Below are 18,637 nucleotides of genomic sequence, written 5' to 3' on the forward strand. Positions count from 1 at the left end.
GACATATATACACGCAGAAAGAGACAAAGAGACAGCATATATATATATATATATAGAGAGAGAGAGAGAGTGAGAGAAAAACGGTTACAGAGTCAGCGATGTTATATACAGAGAGATTCACGAGTATGCTTATACCTATTTTTTCATTAATAATAAATGTATTCAAATTCCTATATGTTTCTAATCTGAGTTAGTCTGACAAGTTCTACGGCAGTAACGGATAATTTTTTTTATATATTTTGCGTATCATATAGTATCATAAAGTAGATTAACTTTTGTGTACTATGGATAATGTGATAATATATGATAATAGATTTTAATGAACACATACGGGAGCTAAAGTGATTTTATAATAATATTGTTTAATTTTTTGACTACGACTTTGTAGTAATTATAATAATATTAATCAATCAATATTCCCAATTTGTAAAAATTGCCCAAGTTAGTATTATAAATAGTAGATTCAATATTAAGTCTATTATATACTATAACTACCTATATTTTTATAAAACCATTCATTTTAGGATTTATTATCTTTAGTACAAATATTTTAATAACTGAGAAACTATAAACTTGTTCAATTTTTTTAATACAAAAATTGGGAACACCAAAATTCTTAAAGATATTATTCACTAGTTAACTTATTATATAATTATAAAGGAGTGTACTCTTTTTAAACACAAAAGTTTGTATCAACAGACAACATCTCCTTATAAGCATTACAAAAAATATCAATAATTTGAAAATAAGTAATTAAATTCCTAAAATTCCTAAGTTTGAATATAAATGTATTATATAGGTAGTATAGTTATAAAGGGAAAAATTAGGGTGAGTGTACTCGGCGTGAATCACTCTGTATATAACATACTTTACACGTGAGCTTCGACATGTATAATAAACATATATATATAAATACGAAAACCGAGTGTAGTCAAAGAGTAGCGTATAAATATAAAACGAAGAAAAAAACACATCGAGATGGTAAAAAAATCCTAAGAAAAAGACTTATACGCGCATGCAGACACATACGGACACACAGTATACTCACACTCACACACACACACGCATACACATACACATCCGTGAACTGGCAATCTATGAAATGCAGGGAAAAGCGCAACGCGGCAACGAAAACAAAACGGAAAAAAAACAAAATAGGGGGAAAAGAAGTGAAAAAAAGGCAGCCCGTACTGTCGAGACGCAAAATCCGTCGTACTCCGCGGCGAAGAATATTATATTATTATCAATGTGTATCGTTGTCCGCGGCCCGGAACCCGCCCCGGATCAATAGTCTCGCGGGAGAGAGAGTGCGAGCGCGCGCGCGCGAAATGGGCGTTACCCCGGAGTCGACGCCTCACGGGACCGCGCCCCACCGCGGCGACGAGCGGGAACGCCCGACGCGGGCCACCATCCGATACCACCGCCGGTACCGTCGCCGTCGTGGTTCCACCGAGCGGCCGTCGACACCGCCGTCGCACCACCGCAGTATCACGTCTAACGTCGCTCGCACTGCACATCATTACACAACGTCACTGTCCCCTCACGTTACAATAAGTAATTCATATAAATCATCATAATATATCGTACCGGACCCGCCGCTTTTATGCACTCACTTAAACGACGATAATTCTCGACGCGAATCCGCCGATAGCTATTTATTATAATCAAAGTATACACATATTTTAGTTTTCTCGTCTATTCGCGTGCACTCGTCATCGGTATATATAATATTAACACCAACACAATGGTCATCATGTCGTGACGAGATCACGGTCCACCGTTGCCGATCTGCATCAGGTGACATGAGACACGGTGCCGGTGCAGCAGTCACAGAAGCCGCGATGCTCGTGCCACAGGACATGCTGTCGACCCAAACTAAGATGTCCTACCAGCTGGGCAAGTTTTGGGCGGAACGGGTGATGACCCGGAAGACGGCAGCGGCGAAGACAATCCGGGAGGTGTGCAAGGTGGTCCAGGACGTGCTCCGGGAGGTGGAGGCCCAAGAGCCGCGGTTCATATCATCGCTAGTCGAGTGCAACGGCCGGTACGAAGGCCTGGACGTGGTATCACCCACCGAATTCGAGATCGTGCTCTACCTGAACCAAATGGGCGTGCTTAACTTCGTCGACGACGGGTCGCTGCCCGGGTGCGCGGTGCTCAAACTAAGCGACGGCCGCAAGCGGAGCATGAGCCTGTGGGTCGAGTTTATTACGGCGTCCGGATACCTGTCGGCCCGCAAGATCCGGTCCCGGTTCCAGACGCTGGTGGCGCAGGCGTGCGACAAGTGCGCGTATCGGGACTCGGTTAAGATGATCGCCGACACCAGCGAAGTGAAGCTGCGGATCCGCGAGCGGTACGTGGTACAGATCACGCCGTCGTTCAAGTGCGCGGGCATATGGCCCAGATCATCCGCACACTGGCCACTTCCGCAAATCCCGTGGCCGCATCCCAACCTGGTAGCCGAAGTCAAGACCGAAGGGTTCGACCTGTTGTCTAAGGAGTGCGTGACGCTGCACGGCAAGCAGTCGGCGCTAGAGGGCGACGCGTGGGTCATGTCGTTCGTGGACGTCGAGAACCGGCTCATGTACGGCGGCTGTCGGAAGCGGTGCTTAAGCGTGCTCAAGACGCTCAGGGACCGGCACCTGGACCTGCCCGGCAACCCGGTCACCAATTACCACATCAAGACTTTGCTGCTGTACGAGTGCGAGAAACATCCGATGGAAATGGAATGGGATGAACTGTGTCTGGGTGACCGCATCAACGGCATATTGCTGCAGCTCATTTCGTGCCTTCAGTGCCGGCGGTGCCCGCACTACTTCCTGCCGCACGTCGACCTGTTCAAAGGCAAGGCACCGGGAAGCTTGGAGAATGCGGCCAAGCAGACGTGGAGGCTGACTAGAGAGTTGCTCACTAATTCCAGGGCTTTCGACAAACTGTGATCCCGCGTAAATGATATATTATTAAAATAGGTACAAACGGCGCAACTCTGCTCTTATTATATACGACACATGCACCGTAACCGCGTCGTCGTCTTCGTTATATAATAACTCCGCCGTCATCGCCATCGCGGTCGAGGTTTTTATTACGTTTTGTTATATATACATCTTTCTATATTATATTTTTGATATTATTTATTAAATTTTTTGCTCTGTCCTTACGCCTCGCGTTCCTCCGCCGCGGAGAGACAACCGCCAACCGAACAGTGTTTGGTATATATTATTATATTACTGTTTTGTTATTATTATTATTATACTGCGCGTAACGCATACATCACGATAATATATAACAACTATATAATATCCCCATATACTTGTTAATTTAGTATGCGTTTACGCAAACGCCATATAATTTATCACTAAAGATATTCGATATGATTTCGTTTTTTTATGTTTTGTTTATTTTTTTATTTTTAAATTGTTTTTAAATATTATATTGTATACAACAACACTATTGTCCGGCTCGGCAAACGGAATCATTTATATCATTTTTTATTACTCGACGCGTCATGATTATCGCCGATCGTATATAGGTATATATGTATACATGAATGGCGTTTCATTGAGTTTACAGTAGTTCGTACACAAGTTTATCGATAGTTGGTATACACAGGTATGCATGTTTGTTTACTTATTCTCAATAATATACTTATATTATATAATATATAGGTACAATATGTGTTCAATTATATTTTATACCGAAATTATTAATTGTAAGTATTAAGTAAATCGCATAATAATTATATTATAATGCATGTATACGAGTAGCTATATAAAGTGGTCTCAACGATCAAAATCTGTACTTTTTTGAGGTTTAATTTTTATAATTTAAGAACATTTCATGAATACCTATAACCATGTGTTCATAATTTTATATATTTTTTTGTGACATAATTAACGTTTAAATAGTCAGTGAAAATAACGTGCTTATATTTATAAATATACCAGGTGTTTAATAAATTTAGAAACTATTAATTATTGTATGCATACTTTAATACATTCATGAAGCAATAATAGATAACACTGATGTAAACTTACAATGTAAAATATTTAATAACCTCGTTTATTATATCATACACATATATAATGGTTCATCAATCCTAATCAGTTAAATGACCTAATCAAACTTATTGAACACTCTGTATATTTTTTGATTTAACAAGAGTTTTATTTTTTTAAACATTTATTATTAAAACATAATTTTTTACCAATAAAATGTGTATCTTTTACTCATTATACGTAATTACCACTAATCTTATACTATAATTCTTTTTCCAAAAACTATTAGGATATAAACGATCGTAAATGCAAACATATTTTAATGACAGTAATCGACTAATTATACAATTCGACATAATATATACTTACCATTAAGCATATTTGATTTTTAAAACCCACGGCAAGCTATTATTACTGAATATACTAAATACAGTAGATTAACACTGCTGTTAGATATTAGTTTTCTTTTTATGACTAAATATAATATAATATACATATTGTACCACATATAAATTGTGTGATATTCACCGTCTACATAAAACCAAGAATCCGCTTTTTTTATTATACTGTTTTACGATACAATATAATATGAATAATATTACAAATAAAACCATCATATGTAATCCTAAAAATATCCTAATATAACATTAACACTTTATAAGTTTTTATTTTGAGTATACACGATTTACATAATTATAATTACGATAATATAATAAAGACTAATAAAAACTTAACGAAAATAATATGTCCTCTAGTCAAATAAATGAATAAAAAAGTTAAATTAAGTACCTAAATAGAAAATAATATAATATATTATTTATTATTATTCAAATAATAATGATAAGTAGGTATCGTTGGAAAATAGAGCTAACGTTAAGAATTGTTTATGTACGAAATAATGATAATGAATTAATATTATATGTACTATATTATTGATATACTTTTATGATAAAAATATAAACATATCAAAAACAAAGTTTGTAAATTATTTTTAAATTACTCCTTGTCGCATGAAAAAAAACCAAAAAAATACATTGGGGGAAAATAATTTTCTAAATCGTTTTTTTGCATGCGACTTTTGAAAAATGATCGAGTTCGTGCGGGAAGAAAAAAATAACGTCCGTTCTTGTGGATTACAGTAAGTGGTGCACGGTCCCGTTTCGCGTACCTCGTGTAAACGTACCTATATATACGCATCATGCAGTTGAACAGTTTCCGGTATGATAAATGAAGAGAAGTGCATTAAAGATGAAAGCATCAGTGGTCCCCAGGAGTGTTGTAAAAACGGAAGAAGACACACGCGGTCACCATAAGCGCTTAGGGTGGTAATTGAGTTAAGTGCTCTCTCGCGGAAGTGGTCTGGTATCACTTATAAACGTTCACGTGGAGTAAATACATAGCAAGGGACAACGAATTATGATGAGCTAATGGTATTTCTCATCCCCTCCCGTAATTTCTTTTAATAATAAAAATCATTAATGAGAACTCATCTTGTCCTTAAATATTATACTGCCCCGGTTAACCCTGCCGCAGTTTTGTTAGCATATAATACATATATAATACGAATAATAATATCATTCGAGCACCATTTGTTAACATGACTTTACAAGGCGCGTACATGCTATTTTTAACCAGCGTTGTGCACACTTAAGTGAGTTTGTATAAAGTAAGTATTTAATATAAACGATGATAATATATTATACAAGCGTACATGAGAAATATTATTAGCAAGTAGGTAAGGAAAATATCTCAAACGAGTTTTAATATAATATATATATATATATAATAATTCATGTTTCTGCATGGTCTAATTGTTAAATTACTGTGAGAAATTAATCAAAAGAATTATTTTTTAATAATAATAAAAAAACAGCTTGTCCGTACCCGGAATTTCGTTTAAAAAAATACATTTTAAATTATAGATGAAAATTATACTAATACGCCAATTTAACAAAACAAATAGGTATATTATAATTTATGAAAATACGAATATATAAGCAGGGTGTTTAGCATCTCAAATGTATTGATAATATAATCAAATCAAACACAAAATTATATTTGTGATGAATATAATAAAAACTTTAATTATTAACCATTAACATTTTAGAAAATATTATTTTTACTATTTTTATCTTTGAATAGCAACACACATTTTTAATTTATTATTTCAAAGTAGAATATTTTTCACAATCCTTCAATACAAACAAAATCGTATATGCTGTATAATGTATGAGTTGTAGGTACATGCGAATATAAAATTATGATGAACGAACTGAAGTAGCAACAAATTTTGGTCCACAAACCAGATCATTGAAATTTTGCTTATAATTTATCATTATAATTTTGAATTACTATACTTTAAAAAATATTAAATAAACGTCCAAAATTTGATTTTTATACATCAAAATACTCAAAATTAAATAAAAAATATAAGGATAAAAAAATATTAAAAATAGTATTGTTTTTCAAAAATGTTACCTCATAGCGAGGGTCTTATAATTATGTACTTAAATAGAAACAATTTTCAAAGCATTAATAATTAAACAGTAAAGTAATCACCATCATATTATTATTGTTGGTGCCTATTGTATTATATAAAACCAACATGTTATATAATATTATTTTATACTATTTATATTACAATTGGTACTCGTAAAACTCGTAACTCGTGTATATATTTATATAAAGACAATACCTACGTAAAAAATGTGCATGTGCATATGCAATATTATAATCATATACATTAAAAACTGTTTGGGGGTATGATTTCAGGGGAGAGGGAGTGACAACCATCATCGTAACACATGTATTATCATTATATGTGAAATAAATAACACGTATTTATATCATATATATTATATTATTAAGTACCCTTTAAGCGGACGACAATCGACCTCGGTGCAGCTCAGAGAGTGCGTAATAGACGCAGTGTATATAATTTTATAATAGTATGTGTGTATAACACAGATGTTTTACACTACACAAAATATTACATATATGCACAGGATTATGACCGGAGGCCATTTCCATTGTCGCGAATCCTACCCCGTGTTCAATATACATGTGTAACACACATCATCGTATATCATAATATGATATGTATAACCCACTGCAACATAATATGAGGGTTGTTTCGTTATTATTTTTTTCATTTGTCTCATTTATTTTTTTTTTTGCGAATGGCAAAGTCCCAGTTTGATTGTGGCGACTGGTGGGTAAATATTTTGAAAAATTCGCAAACCTAAAATGCGGCGCAGAAATATTTACCGAAAGGCTCGATCGAAGGCGGCGTCATTGGGTAGTTGTACATAATAGGAAGCTAGTGTGATGCGAATCACGCATATATATTATATTATATATAGGTACACTGTTGTATAGCAAACATCCATTTACTGCGTGGCGCGTCGTCCCTGGGGAAACGCTACACCGTCTTATTCGCTCGGACAAAGTGATTACATTTTTATAAATCACCACACCGTGTCTTAATCATCCCCTCGAAAACATTTCGTTCACGCGCCGCCGAGCAACTCCATTGCCGTCGCCGCCGCCACCGCGCGCGCACCCCGCCGGAACACGAATTACGCGTGTACGCAAGTACCTATATACATACAAAATAATATATACCGGGTGGTCCGTATTACACACACACATACACACAAGCATATATATATCACACAACGCATTGTTCGCGTAAAGGTATAACGGCCGCCGCAGACTACACCGAAGACGACGCAGAGAATATATATAACTACGTTATATACACATTATATAATAATGTTAAGGTACCATTTATACAGTTATATAGTCCCCCTTAGGTACTACTAAAATATATTGACAATGCACAACATGCTACAATAGCCATCTTATATCTAATCTGATGCTGTTTTGGGGCACCCAATCCGCGGGGATATACGTATGTTATATAATTGTATAGGTACATTTTATATTATTCCATGAACTGCAAATGTGTATATATATATATGTTTCAACCGAAACACGACGGCATTTTGTTATTTTATCTGTGTAAAAGCGTGTATCATCCAAACACAATGTTTCGATCAAGGCTAAAGATCACTCGTGTTATTGTAACTGTTGCAGTTTTACTAAAATCGAAATAGCATCGTTTGCAGGAATTACACCACATACATACGAAGAATTATAAATTAACCACCAATAGACGCGTCATGTAATCAATGGCAGCATCATAGATAACGATTTAATTATTTTCAAATACTATATAATTGCACGTGTGTATTACAATGACAACGATAATAGATATATGTATAAATAACAGTTTTTGTTTTGCCAGAACGTAAGAAAAGCCTATCTAGATTCAACTATATTCTATGTTACCAAAATCCATTTATACGTAATTTTCTGTTCATAATTTCGTGTATTTAGATGTTTTTGCTTTTTGAGACATAGGTATTTAGGATAGACCTATATTAGCTATTTGGATTATATAAAATTCAGTAATAATTTGGAACCGTTTTATATACATATATAGTTGAGACTGCAATATTGAAAAACAACACCAGAGCTTTCGTGCACCCCGCGCGTGCAACATATTATAATCGGATACGTCGAAAGAACCAAAATTGAACATTAGGGCGGGTAGAAGTAGGGGGCTGGCGGCATCACGAACGCGGGATACGAAACACGACGAAAAACCCTGCGCGTTACAGTAAACCATAAATCCTGGTTAGGCCGCGAAAATATAGCTCCTGCCGTTCGGGAGGCCGATAATCTAATTTGGATCCGAGTTTTATGCGAAATGCGCGCACCAGACGAATGGGGTTGCTGTTGCGTCAAGCACCGTGGTGATGAGGCAGTCGCATCGTTGTCGGACGGGAAAGATAATATATAATATAATGTATTTATAATACGTCTAATGGATGTTTTTAATCAGGTTTGGTCGGCTTTTAATACAGACGGATTAACGCACAGCGGACGAACTGTGGTGAGGGGAGGTGGTTCGATATTCAATTGTCGCAGCCACTAGCAACATTACAGTGTAGAGTATATATATACATATATTTAGTATTAATTTTATTATTATTATTATTATTAATATTTAAAACGAGTCGCTGCGGAGACGCGTAATGAAATTTCTAGTGTAAATGGATTTTTTTTGGTTGATTTTTTATGATGGGTCGGGTATGCGGACTGGCCATGCGTAAGAGTACAGAATTCTGATATTATATGCATGTATATATATTTACCAACGCGTTGTAAAAGATACCGAAATATACTACACCATATTATATTTGGTAGAAAAAAGAGAAAAAAATAATAATTTTCTTGTCGAAAGAAATAATACAAACGTGTTCACCATGCGATGTTATTCGAGATCAATCAGGCGAACGATTCTATCGTATTTTTTCTCTCGGTCTATTCAGGCGAAAAACTTATCGGACAGATCCACCATCAACGCCACTGCCGTCGACCAACGTGTACTAAATTAATTTCAATAAAATATTGCGTTAACCAATTTATATTATTTATTTTTACCCCTTGCGCACAACCGATTATTAATGACAGAAACACGTTGGACTACTGCAACACGTATATTATAGCAATAGTACCTTTATATCTACTGCCACAACGCGTGTTTTAGAAGAGACGACACAATAAAAGATCATGGTGATACGAGATGCAGGGGGCAAATGCGTCCTGCTACGTTATCGTATCGTTAATCTATATTATTATTATTATTTGTTTGAATGGTTTATTTACAAGGTATATACAACGAGTGCGTTAAAATATTATATGCCGTGATGCCAGTTATGATAACAATACTATAATAAGTATATATATATATAGATATAGATATTGTGTATCTTCTATCCAACGATTTTATACTGCAGAATACCTTCAATGGTCCATCATCATCGCTATATTATTCTATTATAGATCTTCACGTTTTCAAAATCGTACAAAAAATAAATGGGTTACACTATAAAATGTATATTATTATTATATATTAAATAATGTATTTAAAATTATGTGACTAAACGAAAATCGATATAGATACCTGCAACGAGTAGGTATATGTAGGACGTAGGTGTACATTTTATACTTATACTTATTGTTAGTGTCGTTGCCTAAAGTAGATAAAATAAGTCAAACATAACATATTTAAGTTAAAACACGGATACATAAAATTTAAAAAAACATTCAAAATATTATATTCGTGGACTGCGGTCAAAAGTTGAACGAATTCGATATGTTGCGGTTTTTATGGTACTTGATTATATTTCAATAATTTGATTAATTAAATAATACTCATAATATGATATTTATGGTATGTTTGCTCAAGTATGTATGTTATATTGTTAATATGTATTTTATGAAGCTTACTATATTTTAGTAGAAAATATTTTTTCTGAATCGTATTCATTTGTGAGTTGTAACTATATTAATTTGGAAATATATTTTGACGGAACCGAAACGTATCTCGTTTGAAAAGTATTTATATACTAAAAAAGGTATACACGTCTGAAAATTAAACCATTAGAAAATATTAATTTGGAATTGTATTTAATTGAAACGTATTAGTTCAGAAACGTTTTTTGTCGAATAAGTTTTTTGTTCGGGATAGTATATAATTACTCGATAATAGTCGATATATATAAATATTATCAATGGAAATAAGTTTAAAAAAAACGTTTTAGACATAATATGTATTTCTAACGTATTATGTTCCCAAAGTAATTAAATGATTCAATAAAAATAAAATTCTAACCATGTGTTTTCATCAAGTTATTTTTCTACAAAATAAGTAACTTTATATACCTACTTGCTTTCGAGTCGTTACTCTAGTCTATTTCCCAAAGAACTAATTTAATAATGATTGTATCATTAAATTTGAATAATGTTCGTTTTTAGAGTCTCGATTCCAATTGAATAAACGAATTGTGTTAAATAGACTGATACAGATCTGCTTTAGCAAAACCTACACACCACTGCCTCGCCATGTAGAATAAATGCGCCAACATTTTTAATATATTAACATAACCTATATGATACCTATAATTATATAAGCTATATTATTATACGTTTTTTTATTAATCATATTAATTATTATGAGGTTATTAAATTATGAGAAAATCCACGTTATCTAAAAGAATATATCTCGTCGAAATCTAAAAACGAATAATCTGACGTATATGTTTATAGCTTTATTTTTTAATTTTCCATGAAGTAAAAGATTTATTTGTCTGGACAAACTAAAATTTCACAATAAACAACATAAGGTAAACTCTGGTCCGTTGACAACAGGCGCAACATACACACAATAAGTCGTTTTACATATTAGAAACCGGCTGAATGGCCTTCCTGTTGGTTGTTTTTCATTCAGTATACAAAATAAAATAAAACTGGGGAAACAAAAATGATGAAAAGGATTGCATTCTTCTGTGTTTTGTGCGTTGACGTACATTCGAGATAATATCGCGAGATAAAACAATGGGTACCAAACAACAAAAGGATATGTCGAATGGAAATGAATAAGCAATTCTACAGCTTATTAAAATATGTATGTTCTTAAGGTAAAAATATTCAAAAAAACAACCGTTATTTATGAAATGCCAAAGCATTATAATATAATATGAACCCTAAAATTGTTATTTCATCTTTCAAGAAAACATAAATATTAAATAAATAACAATTTTATTAATATGTTATTATTTCAATATTATTTAATATATTTATATCACCAAAATATAGTAAACAGTTGGCTGTTATGTGTTATAATGTATAAGTATTGCAGAAATGTTTAAATAAAAAAAATCTGTATAGTTTTTCAGAATTGCGATAGTTCAAAAACATGTAAGACAAATAAGTAATATTAATTGTTTTCAATTGTTTTAACCCTTGTAATGATATGTTTTCACTTTTTTTTATACACTATTAACGATTTAATATTTAACCTATTGGTCGAAATTAATGTCCGACATATCGCACCTAATTTAATGCTCAAATGTGAGCAACGCTTAACGACATTTTAAAAACATATATACCCGTACAACGATAAGTTCAAATCCACATTATATATAGAGGTATGTACGCCTAACGAAGCTAATTTTTATAGATTCTGAGTTTTAATAATCTTTTATACGCTATGTATAGTATTATAATATTGTGTTTTAGCGAAATAAAAGGTTCTATTAAGAACTATATAGTATATACAGGGTGTAAAATAAAAATAACTTGGTACAAGTGAGCTGCTTGCAAAAATTCTGTCGCCGTACTGATCGCGCAGTAATAAAGGCCTGTATATAGTAAGGATCACAACTTAAAAAAATAATTTTAAAAAAACCGGCCAATGTAATAATTATTATAAAATTAAATCGATATTTTTCACCGCCGCCGTCACCATTATACTACCGCCGCAACAGCAGTAACCAGTTTAACACGATTTTTATATCAATAAAGAATGGCGCCGGTCAAAGGGTACCGCCGCGTGGCGCGCAAAACGCACATCACGCGACGCATAACAAACAATAAAAAATAAATAAATAAAAACCCAAGTCTTATGTACACACCGCGTGCGGACACACACATATATATACACACACACGGCCAATTCAATATTATAGGTAATACCACCACCATAATTGGTACAATAAATTAATGAACTTATATATCTACTTGTACATATACACGTTATATATATACACCCAGTTTGATTTATGCTGGTTATTACAGTATGTATTATAATGTCGACAATCGGAAAAACTCACGATAACTAATAATAACGATGATGATGATGGCACTCTACCGCCGTTGCCACGATATACGTAGGTATAAACGTAAACCGAGAAATGGAATAAATATTAATGAGTACCAAATACATATATATATTATATATAAGTATCTATAGCATATACATAGGTAAACGTATATAGATTCCTACTATATATATATATGTATGTATGTATGTATTCGGAAAGCAATAATAGTTGTACTTATAAGACATATTTATTAACGTTTTTTTGTTTTATTGATATTTACATGGGGATCTGATACTATATATTATATATAAACTATACACCATTACACCCATCAGCAATTGTGTGTGTGTGTGTGTGTGTGTGTGTGTGAATGCGCGCGCGCATTTCTATCTTATACTTTATACACACACAACGACGAGTATATAATATATGAGTAAACACTCGAACAATATAATATATTAATAAACCTATATATATATATATATATATATATATACCCCCCTTAAACTGCAGTAGAACGGTGTAATACCGTAATTGGTGGTGTTGTTTTAAAAATTAAATAATCCGTGTTTCTATAAAATATGACAATACGAAAAAAAAGAAAGAAAAGGAATGTCAGTTTTTAAAACTATGTAGACACGTAGCAAAAACGTTTTACGCAATCATTTATGGTTTAGATTGATGGTTTTTCTTTGTGCATAAAATAGTTTATGTTATTTTTTCAAAGAAAAAAAATGAACAAAAGTCTCATAAAAATTAGTATAAAAACACGGATATAAACGGGTTTCCTATGACAGGCTGACTTAAAATACAATCGAAGTATTATATAGTGATTATACCTATACTATAAATATCACGAAACTGCAACTATACTATATAGGTATACAGAATATACAACGTGCAAAATTCCACATAAATTTTAATTCATTTACGAGATGATAATTATTTCGTTTTACACTCTTCTTGAGTGTACGTAAATGTATTATTCGTTAATAGAAAAAGAGTTCCGATAATAAGATATTTTTGTATTAATTTATAACCGATTACCGTAATAGCGGAATGATCCGAAGTTAGTATTTAAGAATCATATATTATATAATATAGCCATTCGCATATTTACGTCATTGTAGTCTGCCGTTAAAAAATATATATAAATATATTTAAACGTTAACCACACATGATTTAACAAGTTATCAACGAATATTTAGTTAAAAATATTATCAAAATATATATTTTTATCTTCTATATGTGATATCCGCTTAAATACATCACAATCATGTTATAAGCGTGCACAAATTTTAACACACCAAAATCATAACTATATATCCATAATAAGCAACTATAAATAATATACAGCTAAAGTAGGTGAAAATTAATGAAAAGCGATCCAAAACCAAACAATTTAAAATGTATAAAATTGTTTAATAATCCAACAACACAAGAAATACATAAATAATATATATGAACCGAAGTTCTATTAAACTTATAAATTATTATTAGTAAGCATACATGTGTTTGGGCGGTGTTTGGTCGGTACGACATTATATTCGTTCTCGTTGGTATATTATAGTGTATGTAAATTCGATTACGATTATTATTAAATGGAGTAAAAAAAGAAATTTTTTAAAAAAAGTCGTAAAACTCAACAACAATGAACCAAACGAAAATAATAGTAATAACTTAATTAAAGTCTACTGTCACGGGTGTGAACCCTATATAACATATAAAGTACATTATTATACAAAATATATTTAAACCACGCAAATCGTATCGAACCCCCGATGCAACAACGTCGCGTAAAATCCGAATTAATGTGTTAGCGGGAGACAATAATAATATCGGCCGGCGAACGGCGTTTGACGTCCGTTCGGGTCTGCGCTTCCATCTATGTGCCTTTTATTTTTATACTTAGGTCAACCCTCTAACAACCCATAGCATCCTCACGAGGTCGGCCGCTGAAATGTCATTTTCCAGTTCGCCAGAGCAAATCGCACTGGTCGCGAGGGCGAATAGCGCACACGGAATGAATAATATTATTATATATATAATAATACACAATATATTTTATAATGTGTGTATGTGTGTGTATATATATGTATATATATTATACTTATACGCGTAAATATTATTATTACAAGTTGACACACTCGTTGCAGTATTATAAATATATAGGTACATGAAATATTAATATATAATATATACTATAATTGTCTATAAAGAATATACCATTTTATATAAGACTGTCATTCTTTATTTTTTACCACGAACTCAAAATTAAAAAAAATTAAGAAATATTAAGAAATACGAAATAAATGTACCAAATGTAAATACACTCATAAATATAACCAGTGGCGTATATAGGGGGGTAGGGATTCACACCCCCCTGGAATGTATGGTTGGTACAGGCATTGATCTTGTTTGTATAATTAATTGGAATTTAAGAATGGAAATTTTTTTTAACCCCCCTGAAATTAATTTCTATATACGCCATTAAATATAACAATAAATAATAAATTATGCTACGAAAAAAATAGGTTTACTGGGCACATACTACATACAAATGGATTGCCATCGTAATGACAAGATTTTACTACACAATGTATTTATATAATAATAATAATAATAATAATAATGCAAAAGCAACTAAAATATAGTAATGTCACTCGTTCATATTTTACCCAAAGTATAAACCATCAGATGTATTTTAATAGAACTATATACACCTCAGCTAATTATTTTACTGAAGAAAACAACTCATACAACGTAATTAAAAAACTTTTAACGTTACATTCGAAAAAAAAATATTATATTTTATATTATGGTTATAATGTTTTAAGTTGTGCACTCTTAATTTTTAATGATTATATAAATTTTTAATTCCTTATTCGATATTTCAAAGCAGATTATTTTTTTGAACAGATATATAAAAATAGAATTTGGACAAGTAGTTAATGAATTATAATTATTTAAAGTTTAGATGAACAAAATGGAGTGACACATGGGTAATCCGCAACATCAAAAATATCTTTATAAATACCCTCCCAAAATTTGATTTGTATTTAAATACAAATGTTCTAATAATATTTTACTTTAGAATATGAAATTAAACACGTGTTGTCATTCAAAAAATTGAAAAAACTTAATAAATTATACTTTTTTTTTCAAAAATAGGTAGTGTATTGTAAAAATTTAAAAGTATACAACAAATATATGGTTTTATATAGTTTAATAGAATTTGAAAAAAACAAAGTGTTTTAATATGTTAATTAATAACCTCATCATATAATAAACGATCATATAATTTTGCGCAGTTATAAACCTTTAACACCGTTCTTATAGTACAGATTTCTAATCACTCCGTGTAATATAATAACATTATAATATACTCGGTAGTATATTTTCAGGGCTTAAGTGTGGGGGGCTATTTTTCCGCCTGCACAGGGTCGCACGCGGCGGTGTCAGACATGAAAAGGGCTTGGTTACATGGTGGCATTGTGCCCCAGTCGGTCCCGTTTTGTGTAAGACGACACTCGATAAATACGTATGTGTACATTATAATATGATGTTATATCGGGTCCCGCGTCTTTGTGTCGTGTGCAGTGTATAAGAGTGCCGCCGCTGTATACAGTTGAGCTCTTTATTTTTATTTTTTTTCCCAACTCGTTGATTGACAGCCGCCACTGCGTACGGAGTTTGTTCGCGTTATCTGGTACATATTATTATTATGTGTACATGCGTATTTTAATATATATAAATATATATGTGTGTGTGTGTGTGTGTGTGTATTATACAGTGCGTGTCTAGTTGGCCGGTCGACCGACCGAAGAAAGGGCACAATGATGTGTTTCAGAGGGTCATTTATTTATGTGGTTATAATCTATAAGTATATTTATATATATATATATAGGTTCGATTTTTGCAAATAGTCGGAATTCTACATTATCACGGTAATCAGTTATATATATAAACGCGCATATACGATTTGCACAGCATCTAATAATATATATTATAAATATAATGGCATTAAAATACAAAAATAAAGTTCATAGTATATATATATATAGTTATAGTATATGATACCTCATTATTATTGTTGTACGAATTAAAGCCTTAATAAATTCGCAGGTGATTTACTTTATTAGTTATATTATATAATATTTGATTAACAAATCAAAAGTGTAAAACCAAAAATAATTTGTTATATATGATTTTTAGATAATTAAAAATCATAAAATATCCGTGGATAATATAACTAATAATAGACATCGTAATCTTAAAAAAATCATTTTGCACGTGTTTTAATTAACTATATTTTAATAACTATAATATAGGATATGGTTCTTCGGTGAACACCTCATAATATTAGTGGGATTTATATTTTTTAAATGAATTGACAAATAGCAAATATTTTTTATAAAAACATTTACCAAAGTCAATTGACAGTACCATATACTTATAATTTACTAGGTTTTTATACATTGTATTTGTAAACAAAAATTGGGGGAAGTATACGCAATAAATAAAATTATCACGCCAAAACAAGTCGGACGGATGCCAAAACGACATTAACCGTCATTAATAGTTTCTTGGCTAACAATATTAATTTAAATACGTTGAGAATCATGAATTTTACAGAGGAACTCCAAATTTAATGCAATCGTGGACTGGTTAGGTAGATAACCAATAAATTTATTGCATTTTTTTTTTTAAATTGTATTTGTTGTACATGGTTTTAAAAAAAACAATGAAAAATAATAATAGCGTCTCTAGTTTAAAAGTATTATATTATAAGGCATCACATAAGAAGACCTTCAAAACACATTACGGAGTGTGAACAGAATGCGTACGGATATAGTCATACACAAAAAGACAATTTTTTTATAGACATATATATATATTTATATACAAAACGAGTTTTTTCTAAGTGTAATTTACACCACTATAAAATAATAAGCAATTAGTTATCCACTCATCTTTATAGTAGTTGTAGTCATAATGATTAATTTTATATACAAGTTTTTAATTACATATATACCTACATAATATTTATTATTTGTTATACTTCGAAAGAAAGTAATTGAGTTATATGTATTCAATGTATATTAAATAGATATATAAGAACTTATATTTGTATAATTTATAAATGTAATAGCATATTTTATTATTATATAAAATCAAAAAATTCTTTATAATTCGTTTATTTATATAAACATCATATAATAGAACATATGGATAAAATGTTAAACGACCATATTATTTACAATGCCATTATATCTAATAAATATGTCAAGATATAATAAAGTGAAAAAATATAATTACGCTTATTTCGCCTTAACCAAGACACACTACAGTTTATAATATGTATAATATTATTATATATATACAAGCAGTATATAAATAAATACAATTGTATGATACGACTTGAAGATATTCGTAAGCAATAATAATTAATAAACCGGTTAAAAAATAAAGGTAAATTGATATAGGGAAAGATACCTAGTTATACCTACGCGTATAAAGTTGGGGCGCCGGACAAAGGCGAAATGTCAACCGAAATACAGAAATATTCTTAAAAGATGTCGGGCCCAGATAAAAAAGGTAGTATAGAACCAACATCATATACCAGTCGTAGACGTCTACGCATAACCATCGAGAGACGTAAATTTTACACCTGATATGTGTACATTTTTTTTTATTACAATCCCAACGATATTTAAGGTTTTATTTTTTATTTTAATTTATTGTTTTTTTTTTAGCGTCTAGAATTAAAAATATATTATACAAGTATTTTATGATAATAATTAATAAATTCATTATTACCTGTTTTATTTTAACAGATAGCACATAATAATAAAGTATAAAGTCTACGATAAAAACAATATTATGACACGTGATACGTTCAATAAA

At 31.6% G+C, this 18,637-nt stretch overlaps 2 protein-coding genes across 4 annotated transcripts in view; one reads left to right on the top strand and one right to left on the bottom strand.

Moving 5' to 3' along the window:
- The window catches only part of LOC132917474 (neurobeachin), a 225,672-nt gene that overhangs the window by 32,319 nt on the left and 174,716 nt on the right, over positions 1–18,637 (bottom strand). The gene's annotated exons all lie outside the window — the stretch shown is intronic.
- On the top strand, positions 1,344–4,971 carry LOC132931885 (protein mab-21-like). The gene has a single exon (XM_060997956.1). It carries the CDS (start codon positions 1,803–1,805, stop codon positions 2,937–2,939), a length of 1,137 nt encoding a protein of 378 aa, XP_060853939.1. The 5' UTR covers positions 1,344–1,802; the 3' UTR covers positions 2,940–4,971.

The sequence above is a fragment of the Rhopalosiphum padi genome, chromosome 1 (genome assembly GCF_020882245.1).
Source record: "Rhopalosiphum padi isolate XX-2018 chromosome 1, ASM2088224v1, whole genome shotgun sequence".
Taxonomy (NCBI): domain Eukaryota; kingdom Metazoa; phylum Arthropoda; class Insecta; order Hemiptera; family Aphididae; genus Rhopalosiphum; species Rhopalosiphum padi.